Source organism: Taurulus bubalis (genome assembly GCF_910589615.1).
Source record: "Taurulus bubalis genome assembly, chromosome: 9".
Lineage (NCBI taxonomy): Eukaryota > Metazoa > Chordata > Actinopteri > Perciformes > Cottidae > Taurulus > Taurulus bubalis.
The window spans coordinates 28,869,374-28,896,495 of NC_136597.1; the positions used below are offsets into that span (position 1 = coordinate 28,869,374).

The 27,122-nt window shown below is 46.1% G+C and overlaps 2 protein-coding genes across 2 annotated transcripts in view; both read left to right on the forward strand.

Moving 5' to 3' along the window:
* The window catches only part of zfc3h1 (zinc finger C3H1-type containing), a gene marked incomplete at its 5' end in the record, with an annotated part of 38,032 nt that extends 29,731 nt beyond the window's left edge, over nt 1-8,301 (forward strand). Inside the window, 8 exons of the mRNA XM_079223463.1 lie at nt 28-132; nt 2,743-2,847; nt 2,981-3,131; nt 3,238-3,338; nt 3,418-3,519; nt 4,197-4,236; nt 4,408-4,470; nt 7,469-8,301. Coding sequence (XP_079079589.1) covers nt 28-132; nt 2,743-2,847; nt 2,981-3,131; nt 3,238-3,338; nt 3,418-3,519; nt 4,197-4,236; nt 4,408-4,470; nt 7,469-7,603 — 802 coding nt within the window. The 3' untranslated portion in view covers nt 7,604-8,301. The remainder of the gene's footprint in view (nt 1-27; nt 133-2,742; nt 2,848-2,980; nt 3,132-3,237; nt 3,339-3,417; nt 3,520-4,196; nt 4,237-4,407; nt 4,471-7,468) is intronic.
* A 15,421-nt stretch (nt 8,302-23,722) lies between these two features.
* The window catches only part of ptprbl (protein tyrosine phosphatase receptor type B, like), a 36,014-nt gene continuing 32,614 nt past the window's right edge, over nt 23,723-27,122 (forward strand). The window contains exons 1-5 of the mRNA XM_079223464.1: nt 23,723-23,861; nt 23,956-24,219; nt 24,311-24,574; nt 24,927-25,262; nt 25,361-25,627. Coding sequence (XP_079079590.1) covers nt 23,738-23,861; nt 23,956-24,219; nt 24,311-24,574; nt 24,927-25,262; nt 25,361-25,627 — 1,255 coding nt within the window. The 5' untranslated portion in view covers nt 23,723-23,737. The remainder of the gene's footprint in view (nt 23,862-23,955; nt 24,220-24,310; nt 24,575-24,926; nt 25,263-25,360; nt 25,628-27,122) is intronic.

Here is a 27,122-nt window from a genome sequence, read left to right on the forward strand (position 1 = left end):
CTGACGGTTGGTTGTTTCTCCCTTCAGGCACATCCTCGGCTTCCCCACTGAAGAGCTGCTGAGAGGGCCGATCATCAAGGAGCTGCAGGAGCAGCTCGGCCAGCAGACGCCTTTCCTCCACCTCATCCACTGGTTAGCACACATTACACGTCTTTATCGCGGACTACGTCTTTATCGCGGACTACGTCTTTATCGCGGACTACGTCTTTATCGCAGACGGATGTCTTCTTTATGACCAAGCAGTATATTGTTCGCTCAATGTTTCTACAGAAACTCAGCATGAAATATATGCTGTATTGAGTCAAGTGAAAGTGGCTCACATCTTTATAGCAGACAGACGTCTTTATCGCGGACGGGTCTTGTTGTATTGACTTGTTGTGCTTGTTGTATTGACTTGTGCGCTTGTTGTATTGACTCGTGTACTTGTTGTATCGACTCGTGCGCTTGTTGTATTGACTCGTGCGCTTGTTGTGTTGACTCGTGCGCTTGTTGTGTTGACTCGTGCGCCTGTTATGTTGACTCGTGCGCTTGTTGTGTTGACTCGTGCGCCTGTTATGTTGACTCGTGCGCTTGTTGTATTGACTCGCGTGCTTGTTGTATTGACTCGCGTGCTTGTTGTGTTAACTTGTTGTGCTTGTTGTATTGACTCGTGTGCTTGTTGTATCGACTCGTGCGCTTGTTGTGTTGACTTGTTGCGCTTGTTGTATTGACTCGCGTGCTTGTTGTATCGACTCGTGCGCTTGTTGTATTGACTTGTTGCGCTTGTTGTATTGACTCGCGTGCTTGTTGTATTGACTTGTTGTGCTTGTTGTATTGACTCGTGTACTTGTTGTATTGACTCGTGTGCTTGTTGTATTGACTCGTGCGCTTGTTGTATTGACTCGTGCGCTTGTTGTGTTGACTCGTGCGCTTGTTGTGTTGACTCGTGCGCTTGTTGTGTTGACTCGTGCGCTTGTTGTGTTGACTCGTGCGCTTGTTGTATTGACTCGTGCGCTTGTTGTATTGACTCGTGCGCTTGTTGTATTGACTCGTGCGCTTGTTGTGTTGACTCGTACGCTTGTTGTGTTGACTCGTGCGCTTGTTGTGTTGACTCGTGCGCTTGTTGTGTTGACTCGTGCGCTTGTTGTGTTGACTCGTGCGCTTGTTGTGTTGACTCGTGCGCTTGTTGTGTTGACTCGTGCGCTTGTTGTGTTGACTCGTGCGCTTGTTGTGTTGACTCGTGTGCTTGTTGTATTGACTTGTTGTGCTTGTTGTGTTGACTCGTGTGCTTGTTGTGTTGACTCATGCGCTTGTTGTGTTGACTCGTGCGCTTGTTGTGTTGACTCGTGCGCTTGTTGTGTTGACTCGTGCGCTTGTTGTGTTGACTCGTGTGCTTGTTGTGTTGACTTGTGCGCTTGTTGTATTGATTCGTGCGCTTGTTGTGTTGACTCGTGCGCTTGTTGTGTTGACTCGTGTGCTTGTTGTATTGACTTGTTGTGCTTGTTGTATTGACTTGTTGTGCTTGTTGTATTGACTTGTGCGCTTGTTGTATTGATTCGTGCGCTTGTTGTATTGATTCGTGCGTTTGTTGTGTTGACTCGCGTGCTTGTTGTATTGACTCGCGTGCTTGTTGTATTGATTTGTGCGTTTGTTGTGTTGACTTGTGTGCTTGTTGTATTGACTCGTGTGCTTGTTGTATTGACTCGTGTGCTTGTTGTATTGACTTGTTGTGCTTGTTGTATTGACTTGTTGTGCTTGTTGTATTGACTTGTTGTGCTTGTTGTATTGATTCGTGTGCTTGTTGTATTGATTTGTTGTGCTTGTTGTATTGACTTGTTGTGCTTGTTGTATTGACTTGTTGTGCTTGTTGTATTGACTTGTTGTGCTTGTTGTATTGACTTGTTGTGCTTGTTGTATTGACTTGTTGTGCTTGTTGTATTGACCTGTTGTGCTTGTTGTATTGACTCGTGTGCTTGTTGTATTGACTTGTTGTGCTTGTTGTATTGACTTGTTGTGCTTGTTGTATTGACTTGTTGTGCTTGTTGTATTGACTCGTGTGCTTGTTGTATTGACTTGTTGTGCTTGTTGTATTGACTTGTTGTGCTTGTTGTATTGACTTGTTGTGCTTGTTGTATTGACTCGTGTGCTTGTTGTATTGACTCGTGTGCTTGTTGTATTGACTTGTTGTGCTTGTTGTATTGACTTGTTGTGCTTGTTGTATTGACTTGTTGTGCTTGTTGTATTGACTTGTTGTGCTTGTTGTATTGACTTGTTGTGCTTGTTGTATTGACTCGTGTGCTTGTTGTATTGACTTGTTGTGCTTGTTGTATTGACTTGTTGTGCTTGTTGTATTGACTTGTTGTGCTTGTTGTATTGACTCGTGTGCTTGTTGTATTGACTCGTGTGCTTGTTGTATTGACTCGTGTGCTTGTTGTATTGACTTGTTGTGCTTGTTGTATTGACTTGTTGTGCTTGTTGTATTGACTTGTTGTGCTTGTTGTATTGATTCGTGTGCTTGTTGTATTGATTTGTGCGTTTGTTGTGTTGACTTGTGTGCTTGTTGTGTTGACTCGCGTGCTTGTTGTGTTGACTCGTGTGTTGACTCGTGTGCTTGTTGTATTGACTCGCGTGCTTGTTATATTGACTTGTTGTGCTTGTTGTATTGACTCGCGTGCTTGTTGTGCTTGTTGTATTGACTCGCGTGCTTGTTGTATTGACTTGTTGTGCTTGTTGTATTGACTCGCGTGCTTGTTGTGCTTCCAGTCGCTGGCAGTGGCTGCACGGCTCTGTGGACGAGACGGTGGACGCCTTCGAGAGAGCTCTGGGGTCAGCCATGCAGCTGGAGGAGCTGCAGCAGCTGTGGATGGAGTGAGTGTTCAGTGTGTGTGTGTGTGTGTGTGTGTGTGTGTGTGTGTGTGTGTGTGTGTGTGTGTGTGTGTGTGTGTGTGTGTACAGTTACCTGGTGTTCACTGTGTGTGTGTGTGTGTGTGTGTGTGTGTAGTTACCTGGTGTTCAGCAGCAGTCATCCGTCCAGCCGTCAGTCCAAACTGTTCTCAGATCTGGTCCAGCGCTGTCTGAGCACCGTCCCGTCTCGACTGGAGGTTCCCTTCAACCCAGCAGAGTTCTGGAGCTGCTACAGCTTCCACAACAAGGTGAGGTCTGTCTGTCTGTCTGTCTGTCTGTCTGTCTGTCTGTCTGTCTGTCTGTCTGTCTGAATCTGTTAAGGACAGGAATGCTTTATGTTGATTGGCTCTTCAGGTGGTGAGTCTCTATCTGAGCTGTCTGCCGCCGTCCCAGCATGCACTTGTCCTGGAGAGGCTGAGATACGCCATGCCGAACAACACTGAACTGGGTCTGAGGTACACATGCTGTTGCCATGGAGATGAATCCAGCTGTGTTGTTGTTGGTTGCTTCCTGAGTTGCTGTGTTGCTGCCCAGGTTGCTGCACCAGGAGCTGCAGGACGACAACATCGAACACCTGAAGTTCCAGGTTAGGATGCTGAGCAGCCACGCCCCCAAGTGTCTGTCCTACTGGGAGATGTGAGTCACACACACACACACACACGAAGACACACATGCAGAGACACACACACACGCAGAGACACACACACACGCAGAGACACACACACACGCAGAGACACACACGTAGACACACACATGCAGACACACACTGAGACACACGCACACACGAAGACACACACACATGCAGACACACACATGCAGACACACACTGAGACACACGCACACACGAAGACACACACACATGCAGACACACACATGCAGACACACACTGAGACACACGCACACACGAAGACACACACAGATGCAGACACACACTGAGACACACGCACACACGCAGACACACACACACGCAGACACACACACACATGCAGACACACACATGCAGACACACACTGAGACACACATACACACGAAGACACACACGCAGAGACACACATGCAGACACACACACACACGCATAGACACACACACGCATAGACACACACACGCATAGACACACACACACAGAGACACACACACGCACAGAGACACACACAGAGACTCACACACACACGCACACACACACACTCACGCATAGACGCACACACACACACACACACACACACACACACACACACACACACACACACACACACAGAGACACACACAGAGACTCACTCACTCACACAGTTGACCGTGCTCTGTGTGTGTCTCAGACTGATCGCGGTGCAGAGGGAGCTCCAGCAGCCTTCTGAGGTGAGTGGTGGAGGATCCTGAACATGAGAGCTGATCCTGCTGGTCCTGCTGGTCCTGCTGGTCTGGTTTCTGCCCTCAGGCTGGCTCATGTTGTGTGTGAACTGACTGGATGCTCCGCCTCCTGCTGTGTCTCCGCCCCCTCCCTCCTCTGTGTGCTTTCTTTCTGCTCAGGTCCGCCTCCTGTACCAGCAAGCGCTGCACCACCTTCCTCTGTGTGCCGCCCTGTGGAGACATGTAAGTACTGCACCTCCTGTTCAATGCTCACATGCACCTGCTGCACTCGCCCACTTCCTGTGTCACAGGGTGGAGCCTAGGGGACCAGAGGAGCTAGGCTCCACCCCCTAGGGGACCAGAGGAGCTAGGCTCCGCCCCCTAGGGGACCAGAGGAGCTAGGCTCTGCCCCCTAGGGGACCAGAGGAGCTAGGCTCTGCCCCCTAGGGGACCAGAGGGGCAGTCCTCTAGTCTCCACCCCCTAGGGGACCAGAGGGGCAGTCCTCTAGTCTCCACCCCCTAGAGGGCCAGAGGGGCGGTCCTGAGCGGTACCCGGTCTCACTGGACCCTGCACCTCAAATAAACACCAACGAAGAAGAGGCACCAGTCAACACTGACTTTAGTGTTTCCCAGCAAAGAGAAGATTCAATTCAGTTTATTTTATATAGCCCAACATCACAAATACAAACTCCCCTCAGAGCTTTACAGACTGCAACATAACATCCTGTCCCGGGACCTCACATCAGATCAGGAACAACTTCCCCAATAAAGATAGTAAAAACCCTTTCACAGGGAAAACAGGAAGAACCTTCAGGAGAGCAACAGAGGAGGATCCCTCTATCAGGATGGACAGAAGAATAGATGTCATGTGACCAGAATGAACAACGTAACAGAGCTACAGCACATTACATGAATATGACAAAGTATTCATATAATGAGTAGTATACGCATAATCCAGATAACCACAATCCATCAGCAGGGCCATGGCAGCAGGCAGGACCGGTTCCAGGCAGCCATGAATCCATGGAAAAAGAAAGTAGAGTTAGTAATGTGCATTGAAGAGACAATCATTTATCCAGAAGGAGAGAAAGGAGAGGAGGAGGAAGAGAAGAGGAGAAGAGGAGCTCAGTGTATCTTAAGATGTCCCCCAGCAGTCTAGACCTATAGCAGCATATCTAGGGGCTGGACCAGTCAAACCTGAGCCAGCCCTAACTATAAGCCTGAGCCAGCCCTAACTATAAACCTGAACCAGCCCTAACTATAAACCTGAACCAGCCCTAACTATAAACCTGAACCAGCCCTAACTATAAGCCTGAACCAGCCCTAACTAGGGTTGGGTACCGAGAACCGGTGCCATACTGGCACCGGTTCCAACACGTCCGGTACCTACTGGACCGAAAAGCAACGCAGATTTCGGTGCTTCCTTCCGGTGCCTGAGCCGATTTAAATACTTTTTTTTTTTACACTACTCTGTAAAGTTGCACGGTATATAGATACTAAAAAGGAAGCGCGGTGCCCGCACGCTAAAAACGATTATTAAAATAGCGGATCAGAGCACACTGCTGCTCTGCTCTCTGTCTGCCTGCATGCAGAGCGGGGCTCGAGGGGGCGGGGCTCGAGGGGGCGGGGCTCGAGGGGGCGGGGCTCGAGGGGGCGGGGCTTCCAGCGCTCACACACAGTGCGCGCACACAGAGATCGCTGCAGACACGAGCACGAGCTTTTGAACGTCCGTCCTCGGCTTGATGGAACAAATCTCTCCAGTTGATATTAATGGTGACGTGTAGTCCATAAAGCAGCAGTTTTAGGATCCAACAGAGTCTGAGTTCTGTTGCACACGGTCCCATCAGGCCATGATGCTTGTGTCTGTTCTTTTTTAAATATATATTTTTATAGTTTGAAGTTAAAAGGTTTGAAGCTGTAGTTTGAAGTGTGTTTTGTATGTACTTATTTATTTATATGTATAGTATACTTTAAACAGTTAATATATTGTTCAATTTGAAGAAAATTCAGGCACCGTTTAGCACCGGTATCGTTTTAAAAGTATCGGTTTAGCACCGGTATCGGAAAAAACCCAAACGATACCCATCCCTAGTCCTAACTATAGACCTGAAACAGCCCTAACTTTAAACCTGAGCCAGTCCTAACTTTAAGCCTGAAACAGCCCTAACTATAAACCTGAGCCAGCCCTAACTTTAAGCCTGAAACAGTCCTAACTATAGACCTAAGCCAGTCCTAACTATAGACCTGAAACAGTCCTAACTATAGACCTGAAACAGTCCTAACTATAGACCTGAAACAGTCCTAACTATAGACCTGAAACAGTCCTAACTATAAACCTGAAACAGCCCTAACTATAAGCTGGATGTTTCTTTTACTTTCAGCTTTTTGTTAAATATTAACTATTATTAGGATTCGTTGTGGCCACACTGCATGTTCTATGTTCTCCTGCGGGCTTACTAATCAAAACCACAAAACCTTTGGTGAGTATCTCCTCCCGTGGCGTCAAACTCCATCAAAACGTGCGGCCTGATCGTGTGCTGTGAATTTTCTAAGAGATTCGACGGGCTGTTTCTTCGAAAACCGGCAAGAGATTGTCCCATTCATTTGAATGGGGTTTGGGCGTTCATCTTTTAGCCCAGAGTGACTCGCCATACTAATCATACTAATAATCATTGTACAAGTTTAGGAAACTCTTCGGACCATTTCAGAGTTTACAATGGGTGTGTATGGCACAGAATGTTCAGCGCTAGAGTGAAGAGCCAACTGCCAGAGTGAGAGGCAGCAACAGAAATGTATTAAGTTCTGCCTCTTCACCATGGTAACCAGTGACCTGTGTCTATGAAGCGTCACAAATACAGAAATGACTTCTCAACAACACGTCTTACTAAAGGAAACGGTGTGACTCCTCTCTCCTCTCCTCACCTCGCCAAGAGCAAGACTTGAGGGTAGGAGGCAAGGAAAGGAGATAGGAATGTGAAATGTGCACCCCCGTACAGATGCATTATGGGACGTCCATCTGAGACACAGGAAGTGAATGTTTACACCTCACATGTCTAAACGCATGTTCACCTGCTGCTCTCCCTGCTCTCTCTTTACCCACTCTCTCTCTCCCCCTCTCTTTACTCTCCCCCTCCTTCTCCCCCTCCCTCTCTTTACCCCCATTCTCTCTCCCCCCCCCTCTCTCTCCCTCTCTTTACTCCCTCTGTCTCCCCCCTCCCTCCCCTCTGTCTCCCCCCTGCAGCGCCTGCTGTTCGAGGCAGCAGAAGGCGGCGGCGTGGACCGGCTGCGGCGCCTGGTGGGCCGGTGCCAGCAGGTTGGCGTGAGCCTCAGCGAGCGGCTCAACGTGGCGGCGTCTCCTCAGACCGAAGATCAGTGAACTCACCTGTACTCACTCAGTAGAATAAACTCAGATTCAGAGAGCAGACAGATCAGACGAGGTAAGACAGACCTGTCCCCCTCACCCCGTGGGACCCCCCTGTGGGACACCTGTGGGACCCCCCTGTGGGACACCTGTGGGACCCCCAGTGTACTCCTCATGTACGTAAGTATGGACCTGCTGAGTGACACACTGTTGATTCATGTCCTCCCTGTTTTGTTCTGTCACCTTTCATTTGGACTTAATTTCCTCCCTTTTGATTTTACCTGAGTGGGGGAGGGGCTGACGTGACCCCGCCCTTTGTGTTAAAGGATGTTTCCCTCCTGAGTGGGGGAGGGGCTGACGTGACCCCACCCCCTGTGTTAAAGGATGTTTCCCTCCGGTAGTGATGCTGCAACATCGGCACGTTGTCTTTGTCTGAGGAAACGAGATTATTTTGTAAAAGTGATCAAACTAAAAGAAACGCACACAAACTGAATGTTTTCTTTTGGCTCTGGTCTGAGACTCTGAGCCTGAGACTGAACCGCTGCAGGACGCTGCAGGACTCTGCAGGACTCGCTACCGTGCGCCCTTGTTTTTCTTTTTGTCAAAGTTCTACATATAATGATTAAAGAGTATTCGAGAGGAGAGGAGCGAAGTCCTTCCACTGTTGTTTTTTACATGTTGGATTAAAATGTTATTAAATTATTTTCTAACGAAAACAAAATGTCTCCTGAGTTTTCATTGTCTTCGTATGAAGGTTCTGTCTTCAGCTTTATTCAGCAGGTTAGCTGTGGTGTTAGCTGTGGTGTTCCTCAGGGATGTGTACTCGGTCCTCTACTTCTGGTTTCCAGTAACAACAGGACCTTCTCTGGCCAGTCTGGGGCTCCATAACTTTAATTATAACTCTTCTTAACGTCACAGTGGAGACAGACAGGCACACAATTCATGAACTATTTCAATAACTATTGTTAACATACAAAGTTGTAGAATTACTTGGATCTCTATTTCAGTTAAAGTAGTGATACTGCATTCTGGATATTACTGAGTTATTCCAGTAATTACATATTTTGTAAATATCTGAATCTATTCAGTAATGCATCTAGTGCAGTACAATTTACAATACTACCCTTTTGTGTAGCATCACATGTACTATATAATAAACTTCAACATTGTTCATAGTTTACATCCACTGTGAAACATAGCCGTTATTAATATTAATACAGACTACTGATATTTTAACCTCATAATTAATGTGGAGAGTAAGTCACGACGGTCCCTGAACCCAGGTAACCAGGTGATGTGAGTTTAGGGGGACTGGTGGGTGGACCTTGGACCCTCTAGAGAAGCGGTCTCCAACCACCGGGCCGCGGCCTGGTACTGGTCTGTGGGTCCCTTGGTACCCGTCTGCACAGAAAGAATGAATGGTAAAAGAAAAGAAAAAATGACAATCGGAAAGATTTTTTTATTTTGAAAAATGACCGGATACCTCCTTCTGAGCCTCTTAATGACGCATGTCAAGAGTACGACCCCAAAAGGAGTAGACTGGACTAAAGGTTTCAGTTAAGGAGTAGACTGGACTAAATGTATAAGTTACATATGGCCAGCCCTAACTATAAGTGCTATCAAAGAGGAAAGTCTTAAGTCTACTCTTAAATGAGGTGACCGTGTCTGCCCCCCCTGCACTGAAAGAATAAACTTTATTTGTCATAGTACATACAATGTATTCTCTGCATTTGACCCATTCTTAGTATTTTAATAAACAGTGGGCAGCCCTTAGTGAAGCACCCACGGAGCATTTTAGGGTTGGGTGTCTTGCTCAGGGACACTTCGACATGTGACTATGGGGAGACTTGGGATCGAGCCGGCCACCCTGTGGTTGCAGGACGACCACTCATCCCCATGAGCTATAGCCGCACTACAAAGTGGAAGCTGGTTCCACAGAACAGGAGCCCGATAACTGAAGGCTCTGGCCCCCATCCTACTTTTTAAAACTCTGGGAACCACAAGTAACCCTGCATTCAGTGAGCTTAGCTCTCTAGTGGAGTAATATGGTACTATGAGCTCTTTACTGGGGTAATATGGTACTATGAACTCTCTAGTGGCGTAATATGGTACTATGAACTCTCTAGTGGGGTAATATGGTACTATGAACTCTCTAGTGGGGTAATATGGTACTATGAGCTCTCTAGTGGCGTAATATGGTACTATGAGCTCTCTAGTGGGGTAATATGGTACTTCACGCTCTCTAGTGGGGTAATATGGTACTACACGCTCTCTAGTGGGGTAATATGGTACTATGAGCTCTCTAGTGGGGTAATATGGTACTTCACGCTCTCTAGTGGGGTAATATGGTACTATAAGCTCCCTAGTGAGGTAATATGGTACTATGAGCTCTCTAGTGGGGTAATATGGTACTATGAGCTCTCTAGTGGGGTAATATGGTACTATAAGCTCTCTAGTGGGGTAATATGGTACTATAAACTCCCTAGTGGGGTAATATGGTACTATGAGCTCTCTAGTGGGGTAATATGGTACTTCACGCTCTCTAGTGGGGTAATATGGTACTATAAGCTCCCTAGTGGGGTAATATGGTACTATGAGCTCTCTAGTGGGGTAATATGGTACTATAAGCTCTCTAGTGGGGTAATATGGTACTATAAGCTCCCTAGTGAGGTAATATGGTACTATGAGCTCTCTAGTGGGGTAATATGGTACTATGAGCTCTCTAGTGGGGTAATATGGTACTATAAGCTCTCTAGTGGGGTAATATGGTACTATAAGCTCCCTAGTGGGGTAATATGGTACTATGAGCTCTCTAGTGGGGTAATATGGTACTATAAACTCTCTAGTGGGGTAATATGGTGCTATGAGCTCTAGTGGGGTAATATGGTACTATAAGCTCTCTAGTGGGGTAATATGGTACTATGAGCTCTCTAGTGGGGTAATATGGTACTATAAGGTCCTTAAGATATTATGGTGCATCACCAGTTAAGGCTTTGTAGGCAAGGAGAAGGATTTTAAATATAATTCTGGATCTTACAGGAAGCCAGTGGAGAGCAGCTAGTACAGGAGTAATGTGATCTCTCTTCCGCGTCCTCGTTAGTACAAGAGCTGCAGCATTCTGGATCAACTGGAGAGATCCAAGGGATTTACCGGAGCAGCCTGATAATAAGGAGTTACAGTAATCCAGTCTTGAGGTAACAAATGCGTGGATCAATGTTTCTGCATCGCGTTGAGACAGGATGTGCCGGATCTTTGAGATGTTCGTAGGTGAAAAAAGGCGGTCCTTGATATCTGTTTCTCGTGGGAGCCAAAGGACAGGTCCTGGTCAAAGATAACTCAGAGATTCCTTACGGTGGTGGTAGATGCCAGAGTGATGCCATCCAGAGAAACCATGTCATCAGATACTTGATTTCTGAGGTGTTCTGGGAGTAAAATAACTTGACCAGTACAGAGACAAGTCCTTTATCAACACTAAGGTCTAACAAGACAAGGCAAGGAGGGTTAATTTGTATAGCACATTTCAACAACAAGACGATTCAAAGTGCTTCACATAAAACCATTAAAAGCATCAAAACATAATGCAGATTTAAAAACAGTTAAGAAAACATTAAAACAGTCAAAAAGCAAAATACAACAAAGTACAGAGACAAGTCCTTTATCAGCACTAAGGTCTAACAAGACCAGAACAGAGACAAGTCCTTTATCAGCACTAAGGTCTAACAAGACCAGAACAGAGACAAGTCCTTCATCAGCACTAAGGTCTAACAAGACCAGAACAGAGACAAGTCCTTCATCAGCACTAAGGTCTAACAAGACCAGAACAGAGACAAGTCCTTTATCAGCACTAAGGTCTAACAAGACCAGAACAGAGACAAGTCTTTTATCAGCACTAAGGTCTAACAAGACTAGTACAGAGACAAGTCCTTTATCAGCACTAAGGTCTAACAAGACCAGAGACAAGTCCTTTATCAGCACTAAGGTCTAACAAGACAAGAACAGAGACAAGTCTTTTATCAGCACTAAGGTCTAACAAGACTAGTACAGAGACAAGTCCTTTATCAGCACTAAGGTCTAACAAGACCAGAGACAAGTCCTTTATCAGCACTAAGGTCTAACAAGACAAGGCAAGGAGGGTTAATTTGTATAGCACATTTCAACAACAAGACGATTCAAAGTGCTTCACATAAAACCATTAAAAGCATCAAAACATAATGCAGATTTAAAAACAGTTAAGAAAACATTAAAACAGTCAAAAAGCAAAATACAACAAAGTACAGAGACAAGTCCTTTATCTGCACTAAGGTCTAACAAGACCAGAGACAAGTCCTTTATCAGCACTAAGGTCTAACAAGACCAGAACAGAGACAAGTCCTTTATCAGCACTAAGGTCTAACAAGACCAGAACAGAGACAAGTCCTTTATCAGCACTAAGGTCTAACAAGACCAGAGACAAGTCCTTTATCAGCACTAAGGTCTAACAAGACCAGAACAGAGACAAGTCCTTTATCAGCACTAAGGTCTAACAAGACCAGAACAAAGACAAGTCCTTTATCAGCACTAAGGTCTAACAAGACCAGAGACAAGTCCTTTATCAGCACTAAGGTCTAACAAGACCAGTACAGAGACAAGTCCTTTATCAGCACTAAGGTCTAACAAGACCAGAGACAAGTCCTTTATCAGCACTAAGGTCTAACAAGACCAGAGACAAGTCCTTTATCAGCACTAAGGTCTAACAAGACCAGAGACAAGTCTTTTATCAGCACTAAGGTCTAACAAGACCAGAACAGAGACAAGTCCTTCATCAGCACTAAGGTCTAACAAGACCAGAACAGAGACAAGTCCTTTATCAGCACTAAGGTCTAACAAGACCAGAGACAAGTCCTTTATCAGCACTAAGGTCTAACAAGACCAGAACAGAGACAAGTCCTTTATCAGCACTAAGGTCTAAAAAGACAAGAACAGAGACAAGTCCTTTATCAGCACTAAGGTCAAACAAGACCAGAACAGAGACAAGTCTTTTATCAGCACTAAGGTCTAACAAGACTAGTACAGAGACAAGTCCTTTATCAGCACTAAGGTCTAACAAGACAAGGCAAGGAGGGTTAATTTGTATAGCACATTTCAACAACAAGACGATTCAAAGTGCTTCACATAAAACCATTAAAAGCATCAAAACATAATGCAGATTTAAAAACAGTTAAGAAAACATTAAAACAGTCAAAAAGCAAAATACAACAAAGTACAGAGACAAGTCTTTTATCTGCACTAAGGTCTAACAAGACCAGAGACAAGTCCTTTATCAGCACTAAGGTCTAACAAGACCAGAACAGAGACAAGTCCTTTATCAGCACTAAGGTCTAACAAGACCAGAACAGAGACAAGTCCTTTATCAGCACTAAGGTCTAACAAGACCAGAACAGAGACAAGTCCTTTATCAGCACTAAGGTCTAACAAGACCAGAGACAAGTCCTTTATCAGCACTAAGGTCTAACAAGACCAGAGACAAGTCTTTTATCAGCACTAAGGTCTAACAAGACCAGAACAGAGACAAGTCCTTTATCAGCACTAAGGTCTAACAAGACCAGAACAGAGACAAGTCCTTCATCAGCACTAAGGTCTAACAAGACCAGAACAGAGACAAGTCCTTTATCAGCACTAAGGTCTAACAAGCCCAGAACAGAGACAAGTCCTTTATCAGCACTAAGGTCTAACAAGAACAGAACAGAGACAAGTCCTTTATCAGCACTAAGGTCTAACAAGACAAGAACAGAGACAAGTCCTTTATCTGCACTAAGGTCTAACAAGAACAGAACAGAGACAAGTCCTTTATCAGCACTAAGGTCTAACAAGACAAGAACAGAGACAAGTCCTTTATCGGCACTAAGGTCTAACAAGACCAGAACAGAGACAAGTCCTTTATCGGCACTAAGGTCTAACAAGACCAGAACAGAGACAAGTCCTTTATCAGCACTAAGGTCTAACAAGACAAGAACAGAGACAAGTCCTTTATCGGCACTAAGGTCTAACAAGACCAGAGACAAGTCCTTTATCGGCACTAAGGTCTAACAAGACCAGAGACAAGTCCTTTATCAGCACTAAGGTCTAACAAGACCAGTACAGAGACAAGTCCTTTATCAGCACTAAGGTCTAACAAGACCAGTACAGAGACAAGTCCTTTATCAGCACTAAGGTCTAACAAGACAAGAACAGAGACAAGTCCTTTATCAGCACTAAGGTCTAACAAGACAAGAACAGAGACAAGTCCTTTATCAGCACTAAGGTCTAACAAGACAAGAACAGAGACAAGTCCTTTATCGGCACTAAGGTCTAACAAGACAAGAACAGAGACAAGTCCTTTATCGGCACTAAGGTCTAACAAGACCAGAGACAAGTCTTTTATCAGCACTAAGGTCTAACAAGACAAGAACAGAGACAAGTCCTTTATCAGCACTAAGGTCTAACAAGACAAGAACAGAGACAAGTCCTTTATCGGCACTAAGGTCTAACAAGACCAGAACAGAGACAAGTCCTTTATCAGCACTAAGGTCTAACAAGACAAGAACAGAGACAAGTCCTTTATCGGCACTAAGGTCTAACAAGACCAGAGACAAGTCTTTTATCAGCACTAAGGTCTAACAAGACAAGAACAGAGACAAGTCCTTTATCAGCACTAAGGTCTAACAAGACAAGAACAGAGACAAGTCCCCTATCTGATGCAACTAGAAGGTCATTAGTAATTGTTACTAGTGCTGTCTCTGTGCTGTGATGCTTTCTAAATCCTCAAATAAACAAGTGAAAGGGTTAACGAGTGAAAGCATTAACGAGTGAAAGAGTTAACGAGTGAAAGAGTTAACGAGTGAAAGAGCTAAAGGCTGCCACTGGAGAACATGGAGGTAACCCACGCTGCCACTGGAGAACATGGAGGGAACCCACGCTGCCACTGGAGAACATGGAGGTAACCCACGCTGCCACTGGAGAACATGGAGGGAACCCACGCTGACACTGGAGAACATGGAGGTAACCCACGCTGCCACTGGAGAACATGGAGGTAACCCACGCTGCCACTGGAGAACGTGGAGGGAACCCACGCTGCCACTGGAGAACATGGAGGTAACCCACGCTGCCACTGGAGAACATGGAGGTAACCCACGCTGACACTGGAGAACGTGGAGGGAACCCACGCTGCCACTGGAGAACATGGAGGTAACCCACGCTGCCACTGGAGAACATGGAGGTAACCCACGCTGACACTGGAGAACGTGGAGGGAACCCACGCTGCCACTGGGATAGCATGGTGTTCACCCACGCTGCCACTCGGAGAACGTGGAGGTAATCCACGCTACCACTGGAGAATGTTGAGGTAACCCATGCTGCCACCTGGAGAACGTGCAAACTAATAGCACACAGAAAGGGATAGAACCCCGGCCGTTCTGGCTGTGAGGCGACCCAGTAAATAGTTCTGTACGTGGAACCGTAAAGCTTCATGCATGAGGAGCTGTGATCGTTCATGAACAGAAGCAAAGGGTCTTATTGAAGGACTTCAAGCTAAATAATAGAAGACGTGACCTTGAGATTTATTATTGTAAGGATTTTTTATAACTGAACATGTGAATCTCTGCTGCTCCTCCTCCTGCGGGTGTTTCCTTCTCCTCCAGGTCCGTTACAACAACTCAACATGGAGGATGTACTCTGGTATTTCCGACGACTCCTTCACCGTGAAACCTCCACAACAATTGAATAGAAGGAAGCGCTGCTCGCTGACTTTTCCTTCCCTCGAACACTCACTTCCTCTGCTCATCTGGAGCTGGAGGACGCATGAAGGAACATGGACGCCCTGCCGCTGCTTCTCTTCATACTACTGGGACCCAGCTGTGTGTGTAAGTACTGCACTGACCATGAGTGGTCAGGGTCTGGGTCTGTTCTGGGTCTGGGTCTGGTCTGGGTCTGGTCTGGGTCTGGGTCTCGGTCTGGGTCTCGGTCTGGGTCTGGGTCTGGGTCTGGTCTCGGTCTGGGTCTGGTCTGGGTCAGAGATGTGGTGATCCGTGTGATCGGCAACAAACTGATTTCAAACAGCTTCAGCGTACAGAGTAAAGACAAAGTACTTACGAGTACCAAGCAGTACTACATGTACTGAGGTGGAGGAGTACAGGAAACAACACATGTCGTGTTTAGGGGCGAGAAGTAAACTACTCTGTTTTTTTACAGTATAGGACAAACAGAGTACAGTGCGATACAACTGTGCTCTGTTTTTTCATCAGAAAACAACACAACTATATTTATATAATAAGAGCTCCATTTTATAAACTTCTTCTGATTAATAATTTTGATTCAGTATTAAGTCTGTAACTGTTTTTTTGGGAGTTTTTCTTGATCCGATGTGAGGTTCTGGGACAGGGACGTCTATGTGTACAGATTGTAAAGCCCTCTGAGGCTAATTTGTAATTTGCGATTTGGGGCTGTACAAAATAAACTGAATTGAATTGAACTGCATTGTTTATAATAATAATAATAATATATATACACAGCGGGTAAAATATGTACACGTCACCGTCATGAGAGTAAGAGTGAGAACATACAACATGTAGAGCGTCATGGGAGTAATAGTGAGAACATAATACATGTAGAGCGTCATGAGAGTAAGAGTGAGAAAATACAACATATAGAGCGTCGTAAGAGTGAGAACATACAACATGCAGAACGTCGTAAGAGTGAGAACATACAACATGTAGAGCGTCATGAGAGTAAATGGACCCGTATAGCCCTTTTCTAGTCTTCCGACCACTCAACGCGCTTCAACTACATGACATCATTCACCCATTCATACACTGATGAGAGGAGCTACATCAGATTGTCAACCATTCATACACCTAGGCGCAGCTACAGGAGCATTTTAGGGTTAAGTGTCTTGCTCAAGGACACATCCACATGGGCTAGTGGAACTGGGGATTGAACCGCCGATCCTCTGATTGAAGGACGACCCTGCTCACCACTGAGCCACAGTCACCCTGTAAAGTGAGAACATACAACATGTAGAGCATCATGAGAGTAAGAGTGAGAACATACAACATGTAGAACGTCATGAGAGTAAGAGTGAGAACATACAACATGTAGAGCATCATGAGAGTAAGAGTGAGAACATACAACATGTAGAGCATCATGAGAGTAAGAGTGAGAACATACAACATGTAGAGCATCATGAGAGTAAGAGTGAGAACATACAACATGTAGAGCATCATGAGAGTAAGAGTGAGAACATACAACATATAGAGCGTCATGAGAGTAAGAACATACATGTAGAACGTCATGAGTGTAAGAGTAAGAATATACAACATGTAGAGCATCATAAGAGTGAGAACATACAACATGTAGAGCATCATGAGAGTAAGAGTGAGAACAAACAACATGTAGAGCATCATGAGAGTAAGAGTGAGAATATACAACATGTAGAGCATCATGAGAGTAAGAGTGAGAACATACAACATGTAGAACGTCATGAGAGTAAGAGTGAGAACATACAACAGTACTTTTACTTGAGACAGAGTATTTCTACACTGGGGTACAATATCTGAGTACTTCTTTCACCACTAATGAGTTGTTGTGGATGTTTATAATATCTCATGATAGTGATAAAGTCGTATAAGTTTAGCTTGACTTCATTTGGCGTCATGACATCACCTGTCAGCTGCTGTAACTGGACTCAATCTCTCATTTCTTTCATTTGTCTTTGTGAAAGAATAAAGTGAGATCCTGAAGTTTACCTGACAGGCTACCTGCTAAACATCAGCGTCTCTCAACAGGAAGTCAGCGAGTTCACACTTCCTGTCATTGTTAGTTCCCTCAGTCTAACAGGAAGAACGTCAGCGCTGTACTTCCTGACTCCTGTTCATCTCTCTGTGCAGATACATAGTCATAAAGTCACTGTGGAGCTCTCAGATATGGACATTAAAATGAAACGCCCCTTTTTGGATTAATGTTAAAGAAGTCAAGGTTTTTCTGACGGTCGTGAGCTCCTCCTCCTGTTCTCTATGTTTCTGAGTGAAGCAACATGCTGCATGTTTGTATGAAATGGTTGGATGTAGTTTGGTGTGCATCAATATATTGGTACATAGTCGGGTTGTAAACATGCATCATTACAGAATACGTGTTGGTTGGATCAGTTGTTTCTGGACAATTTAAAACCACAGCAAGTGAGACCGAGATGGGAAGTGAACTTTATTGGTTCAGAGCTCATCTCTTGAGAAGGACTCAGAACAGGTTAAACCTGCTAAACGCCTTATTTAGGACGTACTCACACAACTGCTCTTTACTTTAACACCTACAGAATGATTAAGTGAAGTCTTGTTCTCCTCATCTTTCAGACACCACTTCAGTCTTCTCTTCACCACAGGGACTCTCCAGCACCGTCTTCACCGTCACACGTCCTGCCGCAACCGCCATGAACCGACGAGCATCCGACTCAGTGAACTCCCGCCGGAGCACCAGAGATGCCGCGTCCCCAGAAGGTCACAGTTCAACCAGTGATGGAGCCTCAACGTATGTGAGCGACATCATCGAACCTCCAACCAGGAGCTCGGTGATGGCAGACTTCAGTCCTGATGTTTCAACTTCAGTCCCAGAGCTGTCAGCTCCAACCGGCAGCCATATTGTTTCCCGAAGTCCGGGCGCATTCACCTCAAGTCGATCCACTACAAATGTTCTTCAACCAGGGACCTCCTCGTCCTCAACTAGCAATGATCCCGAGTCTGAAACGGCAGCTGGGACTCTGGTTTCCTCCACAGTTTCCTCAGAGACAACTGAACTTCTGGGCACCTCCAAGGTCACGGCCACCTCTGAGGTGAGCGACAGGTCTGAGGTCACGTCTCAGGTCACGTCTGAGGTCACCTATGAGGTCACGTCTGAAGTCACGTCTGAAGTCACGTCTGAGGTCACCTATGAGGTCACGTCTGAGGTCACGTCTGAGGTCACGTCTCAGGTCACCTCTCAGGTCACGTCTGAGGTCACCTATGAGGTCACGTCTGAAGTCACGTCTGAAGTCACGTCTGAAGTCATGTCTGAGGTCACCTATGAGGTCACGTCTGAGGTCACCTCTGAGGTCAGCTCTGAGGTCACATCTGAGGTCACCTCTGAAGTCTCGGTCTTCAGCTCTGAGGTGCCGGTCTCCTCTGAGGTCCCGGTCTTCAGCTCTGAGGTCCCGGTCTCCTCTGAGGTCTCCTCTGAGTTCCCGGTTTCCTCTGAGTTCCCGGGTTCCTCTGAGGTCCCGGTCTCCTCTGAGTTCCCGGTCTCCTCTGCGGTCCCGGTCTCCTCTGAGTTCCCGGTCTCCTCTGAGTTCCCGGTCTCCTTTGAGGTCAGTTCTGAGGTCCCGTTTGAGGTCACCTCTAAAGCTACTGTTGGTTTACCTGCCTCCAGCACCACGACTGCTCATGTGCTCTCAACAGTGGACATGACGTCTCCATCCGTCATGGAGATGCATCCTCCATCAACGCGTAAACATCCACCGACCATTTCCGAAACCTCAGCCACAATAATCACCACTGTTTATCCAGAAGGTGCTCGACCAACATCTCCAGGAAGGACGCCCATCTCAACAACACCTGAAGCAACACCTGAAACCACACCTGTAACCACACCTGAAACAACACCTGAAACCACACCTGAAACAACACCTGTAACCACACCTGAAACAACACCTGTAACAACACCTGTAACCACACCTGAAACAACACCTGTAACAACACCTGAAACAACACCTGAAACAACACCTGTAACAACACCTGTAACAACATCTGAAACCACACCTGTAACCACACCTGAAGCAACACCTGTAACCACACCTGAAACAACACCTGAAACCACACCTGTAACCACACCTGTAACCACACCTGTAACCACACCTGAAAAAACACCTGTAACCACACCTGTAACAACACCTGTAACCACACCTGAAACAACACCTGTAACCACACCTGTAACCACACCTGAAACCACACCTGTGACCACACCTGTGACCACACCTGAAACCACACCTGTAACAACACCTGAAACCACACCTGTAACCACACCTGTAACCACACCTGAAACAACACCTGTGACCACACCTGAAACCACACCTGTAACAACACCTGTAACAACACCTGAAACCACACCTGTAACCACACCTGAAACAACACCTGTAACCACACCTGTAACCACACCTGTAACCACACCTGAAACACCTGTAACACCTGTAACCACACCTGTAACCACACCTGAAACAACACCTGAAACCACACCTGAAACAACACCTACATCCACTACCGCACCTTCAACCACAGAAACTGCAGCCATGACAACAACCATCAAAACCACACCACCCACCACCACAACCAGTATAACCTCTGTTGCTTCAACAACAAGAGCAACTCCACCTCAGCCCACGACACATGTAAGTGTTTACTTACTTGCTATTATTCAATTATGTCATGTTTAATTTCATAGCGACAATCAACTCGTCAAGTAAAAACAATGGTCTCCTGGGTGAAAGTTCTGTGTTTGTTTGATTCAGCAGCCTCATACATATATATATATATATATATATATATATATATATATATATATATATATATATATATATATATATATATATATATATATATATATACTGGGAGATATATATATTTACAACTAATATATATATACCTAATATATATAATTATAATAATATATATAATATAATATTATATAGTATATATATAATATATAGATATATAATGTAAAGATATATACCTGTAGACAGGTGTGTCTGTAGATATGTCTGTAGGTGTTTCTGTAGATATGTCTGTAGATGTGTCTGTAGGTGTTTCTGTAGATATGTCTGTAGATGTGTCTTTAGGTGTTTCTGTAGATATGTCTGTAGATGTATCTGTAGGTGTGTCTGTAGATGTGTCTGTAGGTGTGTCTGTAGGTGTTTATGTAGATGTGTCTGTAGGTGTGTCTGTAGGTGTGTCTGTAGATGTGTCTGTAGGTGTTTATGTAGATGTGTCTGTAGGTGTGTCTGTAGATGTGTCTGTAGGTGTGTCTGTAGGTGTTTATGTAGGTGTGTCTGTAGGTGTGTCTGTAGGTGTTTATGTAGATGTGTCTGTAGGTGTGTCTGTAGATGTGTCTGTAGATGTGTCTGTAGGTGTGTCTGTAGGTGTGTCTGTAGGTGTTTATGTAGATGTGTCTGTAGATGTGTCTGTAGAGGTGTCTGTAGAGTTGTCTGTAGGTGTGTATGTAGGTGTTTATGTAGATGTGTCTGTAGAGTTGTCTGTAGGTGTGTCTGTAGATGTATTATATTATAATAACAATAATACAAAATTAAGTCAATTGATTAAATTCAGGCTCACTTGTGGTGATGTTACTTCCTGTTTCAGGCTTCCAGCTGCTCCGTAAATGTCACTGACGTCAGCTCGAGCTCCAGTTCCATCGTGGTGAGGTTCACTACCGCCAGCGTCTCCTGCACCTTCAGCCTGACCGCTGATGGGGACTCACGGGCCGGTATTTCTGGTTGTGATCCGGATGGAGAGTCCAGGAACAGCTTCACCTGTCGGATCCCGGGTCTGGATCCCGGAACCTTGTACCGTTTAACGGTGATGTCCAAGGAGGATGGAGAGAGAAGACACTTGTCTGTGCGCACAGGTGAGTTGAAATATCTCAGCTATCACATGCTACCTGTCACATGTCACCTGTCACATGCTACTGGTCACCTGTCACATGCCACCTGTCACATGCTACCGGTCACCTGTCACCTGTCATATGCCACCTGCCATATGTCACCTGTCATATGCCACCTCTCACATGCTACCGGTCACCTGTCACATGCCACCTCTCACATGTTACCTGTCACATGTGACATGCCACCTGTCACCTATCAGATGCTACCTGTCACATGTCATCTTAGTTTCTAGCGTTGGACATTGTTAGTTTCTAGCGTTGGACATTGATAGTTTCTAGCGTTGGACATTGATAGTTTCTAGAGGTTGACATTGTTAGTTTCTACAGTTGGACATTGTTAGTTTCTAGAGTTGGACATTGTTAGTTTCTACAGTTGGACATTGATAGTTTCTACAGTTGGACATTGATAGTTTCTAGCGTTGGACATTGATAGTTTCTCGCGTTGGGCATTGATAGTTTCTCGCGTTGAACATTGTTAGTTTCTAGGGTTGGACATTGTTAGTTTCTAGCGTTGGACATTGTTAGTTTCTAGCGTTGGACATTATTAGTTTCTAGCGTTGGACATTGTTAGTTTCTACAGTTGGACATTGTTAGTTTCTAGCATTGGACATTGATAGTTTCTAGCGTTGGGCATTGATAGTTTCTCGCGTTGAACATTGTTAGTTTCTAGAGTTGGACATTGTTAGTTTCTCGCGTTGAACATTGTTAGTTTCTAGCGTTGGACATTGATAGTTTCTCGCGTTGAACATTGATAGTTTCTAGAGTTGGACATTGTTAGTTTCTACAGTTGGACATTGTTAGTTTCTACAGTTGGACATTGTTAGTTTCTAGAGTTGGACATTGTTCGTTTCTAGGGTTGGACATTGTTAGTTTCTAGGGTTGGACATTGTTAGTTTCTACAGTTGGAAATTGTTAGTTTCGAGAAGTGGACATAGTTAGTTTCTAGCGTCGGACATTGTTAGTTTCTAGCGTTGGACATTGTTAGTTTCTACAGTTGGACATTGCTAGTTTCTAGGGTTGGACATTGTTAGTTTCTAGCGTTGGACATTGATAGTTTCTCGCGTTGAACATTGATAGTTTCTAGAGTTGGACATTGTTAGTTTCTACAGTTGGACATTGTTAGTTTCTACAGTTGGACATTGTTAGTTTCTAGAGTTGGACATTGTTAGTTTCTAGAGTTGGACATTGTTCGTTTCTAGGGTTGGACATTGTTAGTTTCTAGGGTTGGACATTGTTAGTTTCTACAGTTGGAAATTGTTAGTTTCGAGAAGTGGACATAGTTAGTTTCTAGCGTCGGACATTGTTAGTTTCTAGCGTTGGACATTGTTAGTTTCTACAGTTGGACATTGCTAGTTTCTAGGGTTGGACATTGTTAGTTTCTACAGTTGGACATTGCTAGTTTCTAGGGTTGGACATTGTTAGTTTCTACAGTTGGACATTGCTAGTTTCTAGGGTTGGACATTGATAGTTTCTACAGTTGGACATTGATAGTTTCTAGCGTTGGACATTGCTAGTTTCTAGCGTTGGACATTGATAGTTTCTACAGTTGGACATTGTTAGTTTCTACAGTTGGACATTGTTCGTTTCTAGAGTTGGACATTGTTCGTTTCTAGGGTTGGACATTGTTAGTTTCTAGACCTGGTCATTGTTAGAGAATTTTTTAATTAAATTATAAAATAGCTATAACTTTGTGATTCTGTTTAGGCCAGCAGAGAAGGCTTAGCAGGCCCTGACAGCCCACCACTCTTAGTTTCTCAGGTTGGACATTGTTAGTTTCTAGGGTTGGACATTGTTAGTTTCTACAGTTGGACATTGGTAGTTTCTACAGTTGGACATTGGTAGTTTCTACAGTTGGACATTGGTAGTTTCTACAGTTGGACATTGATAGCTTCTATAGCTGGACATTGTTAGTTTTTAGGGTTGGACATTCTTAAGCAGCAGGACACAGAGTGTCCTCAGGGAGGAAACATCATGAACAGCAGGTCACAGTTCAGTGTCGGGGATCTTTCTCCTCTTCCGGCCCCCTCCTCTCTTTTTATATTTCCTGTCCAACTCCAGGAAAACGTCTTTCAGACAATCTTATCAACCTTGACACACACACACACACACACACACTGTATATATATATATGTATATATATATATATATATATATATATATATATATATATATATATATATATATATATATACATACATATATATATATACATACATATATATATATACATACATATATATTGTTTATACATAAAATGTCCCCTTCTGTCTTGTCTTAGACCCAGTAGGTCCGGCTCGGCTGGAGGTCCAGCTGGACCAGGTTCAGGCTCAAAGCCAGTCTGCGGTCCACAGTGGTTCTCCGGGTCTTCAGGTGTCCTGGTCTCATTCTGCAGGTCACGTGGACTGGTATGACGTGACTCTGGAAGACTCCAGCTCTGGTACAACCCTCAGGACCAGAATCATGGACTCTGCAATCCCCCGGTCTGGTTTCAGCTCTTTGGTCCCCGGGACTTTGTACATCGTCAGCGTGGTGGCTTCAGCCGGGAACAAGACCGCCCCACCTGTCCACAGGAGGGCATCGACAGGTGAGACACACCTGGACACTAAGACTCCTGTCTGACCTCTAGACATAAACCACCTGTCTGTCCTCTAGACATGAACCACCTGTCTGTCCTCCAGCTCCGTCGTCTGTCCGCGACCTCCAGGTGGCGTCTTTGTCCTCAGACAGGCTCCGTGTGTCCTGGCGGGGCGGTCCGGGCCGAACCGAGTGCTTCAGGGTCCTGCTGATGGATCCAGACCGGGTTCTGTTGAAGAACGTCTCTCTGCCGAACACCGAGACCTCCGTCGAGCTGGACGGGCTGCGACCTGGCACCCTGTACGCCGTCACCGTGGAAACAGAGGCTGTCGGCCTGACAAGCCGTGCCTCCAAACAGGCGGTCACAGGTAGCTATTATGGGATGTACCGTTGGGGGCATCTAGTGTTGAAGAACTAGAACAGATCTCCGTTCAGCATTCTTGCCCCCCCACCCCACAGTCCCAGCACTGGTCTCAGATCTGAGGTTGGACAACGACGGCTGCTCCGACAGCCTGCAGGCCTCCTGGGTGTCACCTGTCGGCGGCGTGGAGGTCTACCTGGCGACCCTGTCAGCTCTGGGGTCGCCCACCCAGGAGCGCCGTTTACATCCCAACATCACCCGGGTGGTCTTTGATGGTCTGACCCCCGGTCGCAGCTACCAGCTGTGTGTCAGGACCACCGCCGGAGGACAGAGCTCAGAGACCAGGACCAGCGGGAGGACAGGTACAACACACCAAGAAGACACCTTCATTCTTAGTTAGTCGTGTCTCAGTCTATAGTCTTTGTTTTAACGGTAGTTCCCCGTCGTCTCTCAGTCTATAGTCTTAGAGCGATTGTTATATAAAACTGTAAATCATAGCTTGTTTTATGAAAGAAATCCCCAAACTGCTTTATTATAACACCAACATTATTGAAATAGCCCTAGTGGTTGCAGTGATACACCCTTTTTAGTTTGGGTATGACATTTTCGAGCAGAGGCTTAAAAATAGGTGGGTTTTCAAAAGTTAATGGTAGTTCCCCGTTGTGTTTCAGTCTATAGTCTTTGTTTTGACGATAGTTCGCCGTTGTGTCCCAGTCCCTCAGCCGGTGCTGTCTCTCTCCATGACGCCCCTCGGTGAAGGCAGCACCCTGGGTGACGCCAGCACCCTCGGTGACGGCAGCAGCCTCGGTGACGGCAGCAGCCTCGGTGACGGCAGCACCCTGGGGCTCAGCTGGACGCCCCCCAGAGGAGACTGGGAGAAGTACAGTGTCCTGCTGAGGGACGACCTGGTGGTCCTGGTGAACCAGAGCGTCAGTAAGCCGAGCAGACGGCACCTCTTCTCCGGTCTGGTGCCGGGTCGACTCTACGGGGCAGAGGTCACGGTTCACAGTGGCATTCTGGGAAACACGGCTCTCTGCCACGGGCAACTGGGTGAGTTCACCTCCACACCTTTTATTATTAATTATTAATTTGACATACAGCTGACTGACCCATCTTCTTCATCATCTTCTTCATCACAATGTCCTCAGCCCCTCGGCCCGTGCAGCAGCTGCTCGTCCGTCACGCGGATGAAACCACGCTGAGCGTCTTCTGGAGTCCGCCGGTCGGGGACTGGGACGGCTTCACGGTGGTCCTCAGACAGGCGGACCCCGCCGCCGTCCTGGACCAGAGGAGCCTCTCATGGGGGGCCCGGCAGTGCACTTTCAGCGCCCTCACCGCAGCCAGCCTGTACGCCGTCACCGTGACAACCAACAGCAACAACCTGAGCAGCTCTGCCTCCATGGCGGCGTGGACCAGTAAGTCCGCTTCACTGGTTCCCACTCTGTTACTGGTTTATAGTGAAACTAGTCTGCTGGTGGATTGCAGGCATACAACTACCAAGCCCTTGTGTCCTTGTGTCCCCATGTCCTTGTGTCCTCATGTCCTTGTGTCCTCATGTCCTTGCGCCCTTGTGTCCCCATGTCCTTGTGTCCCCATGTCCTTGTGTCCTTGTGTCCCCATGTCCTTGTGTCCTCATGTCCTTGTGTCCCCATGTCCTTGTGTCCTCATGTCTTTGTGTCCTCATGTCCTTTTGTCCCCATGTCCTTGTGTCCTTGTGTCCCCATGTCCTTGTGTCCTTGTGTCCCCATGTCCTTGTGTCCTCATGTCCTTGTGTCCCCATGTCCTTGTGTCCTCATGTCTTTGTGTCCTCATGTCCTTTTGTCCCCATGTCCTTGTGTCCTTGTGTCTTCATGTCCTTGTGTCCTCATGTCTTTGTGTCCCCATGTCCTTTTGTCCCCATGTCCTTGTGTCCTCATGTCCTCGTGTCCTCGTGTCCTCATGTCCTTGCACCCTTTTGTCCCCATGTCCTTGTGTCGCCATGTCCTTGTGTCCTTGTGTCTCCATGTCCTTGTGTCCTCATGTCCTTGTGTCCTCATGTCTTTGTGTCCTCATGTCCTTTTGTCCCCATGTCCTTGTGTCCCCATGTCCTTGTGTCCTTGTGTCTCCATGTCCTTGTGTCCTCATGTCCTTGTGTCCTCATGTCTTTGTGTCCTCATGTCCTTTTGTCCACATGTCCTTGTGTCCTTGTGTCTTCATGTCCTTGTGTCCTCATGTCTTTGTGTCCTCATGTCCTTTTTTTCCCATGTTCTTGTGTCCTCATGTCCTTGTGTCCTTGTGTCCTCATGTCCTTGTGTCCTCATGTCCTTGCGCCCTTTTGTCCCCATGTCCTTGTGTCCCCATGTCCTTGTGTCCCCATGTCCTTGTGTCCTTGTGTCTCCATGTCCTTGTGTCCTCATGTATTTGTGTCTTCATGTCCTTTTGTCCCCATGTCCTTGTGTCCTTGTGTCTTAATGTCCTTGTGTCCTCATGTCTTTGTGTCCTCATGTCCTTTTGTCCCCATGTCCTTGTGTCCTCATGTCCTCATGTCCTTGCGCCCTTGTGTCCCTATGTGCTTGAGTCCTTGTGCCCTCGTGTCCTTGTGTCCTCATGTTCCTGTGTCCTCATGTCCTTGCACCCTTATGTCCCCATGTGCTTGAGTCCTTGTGTCCTTGTGTCCTCATGTCATTGTGTCATTGTGTCCTTGTGTCCTCGTGCCCTGATGTCCTTGTGTCCTTGTGCCCTAATGTCCTTGTGTCCTCGTGCCCTGATGTCCTTGTGTCCTCATGCCCTGATGTCCTTGTGTCCTCGTGCCCTCATGTCCTTGTGTCCTCGTGCCCTCATGTCCTTGTGTCCTCGTGCCCTCGTGCCCTCATGTCCTTGTGTCCTCGTGCCCTCATGTCCTTGTGCCCTCATGTCCTTGTGTCCTTGTGT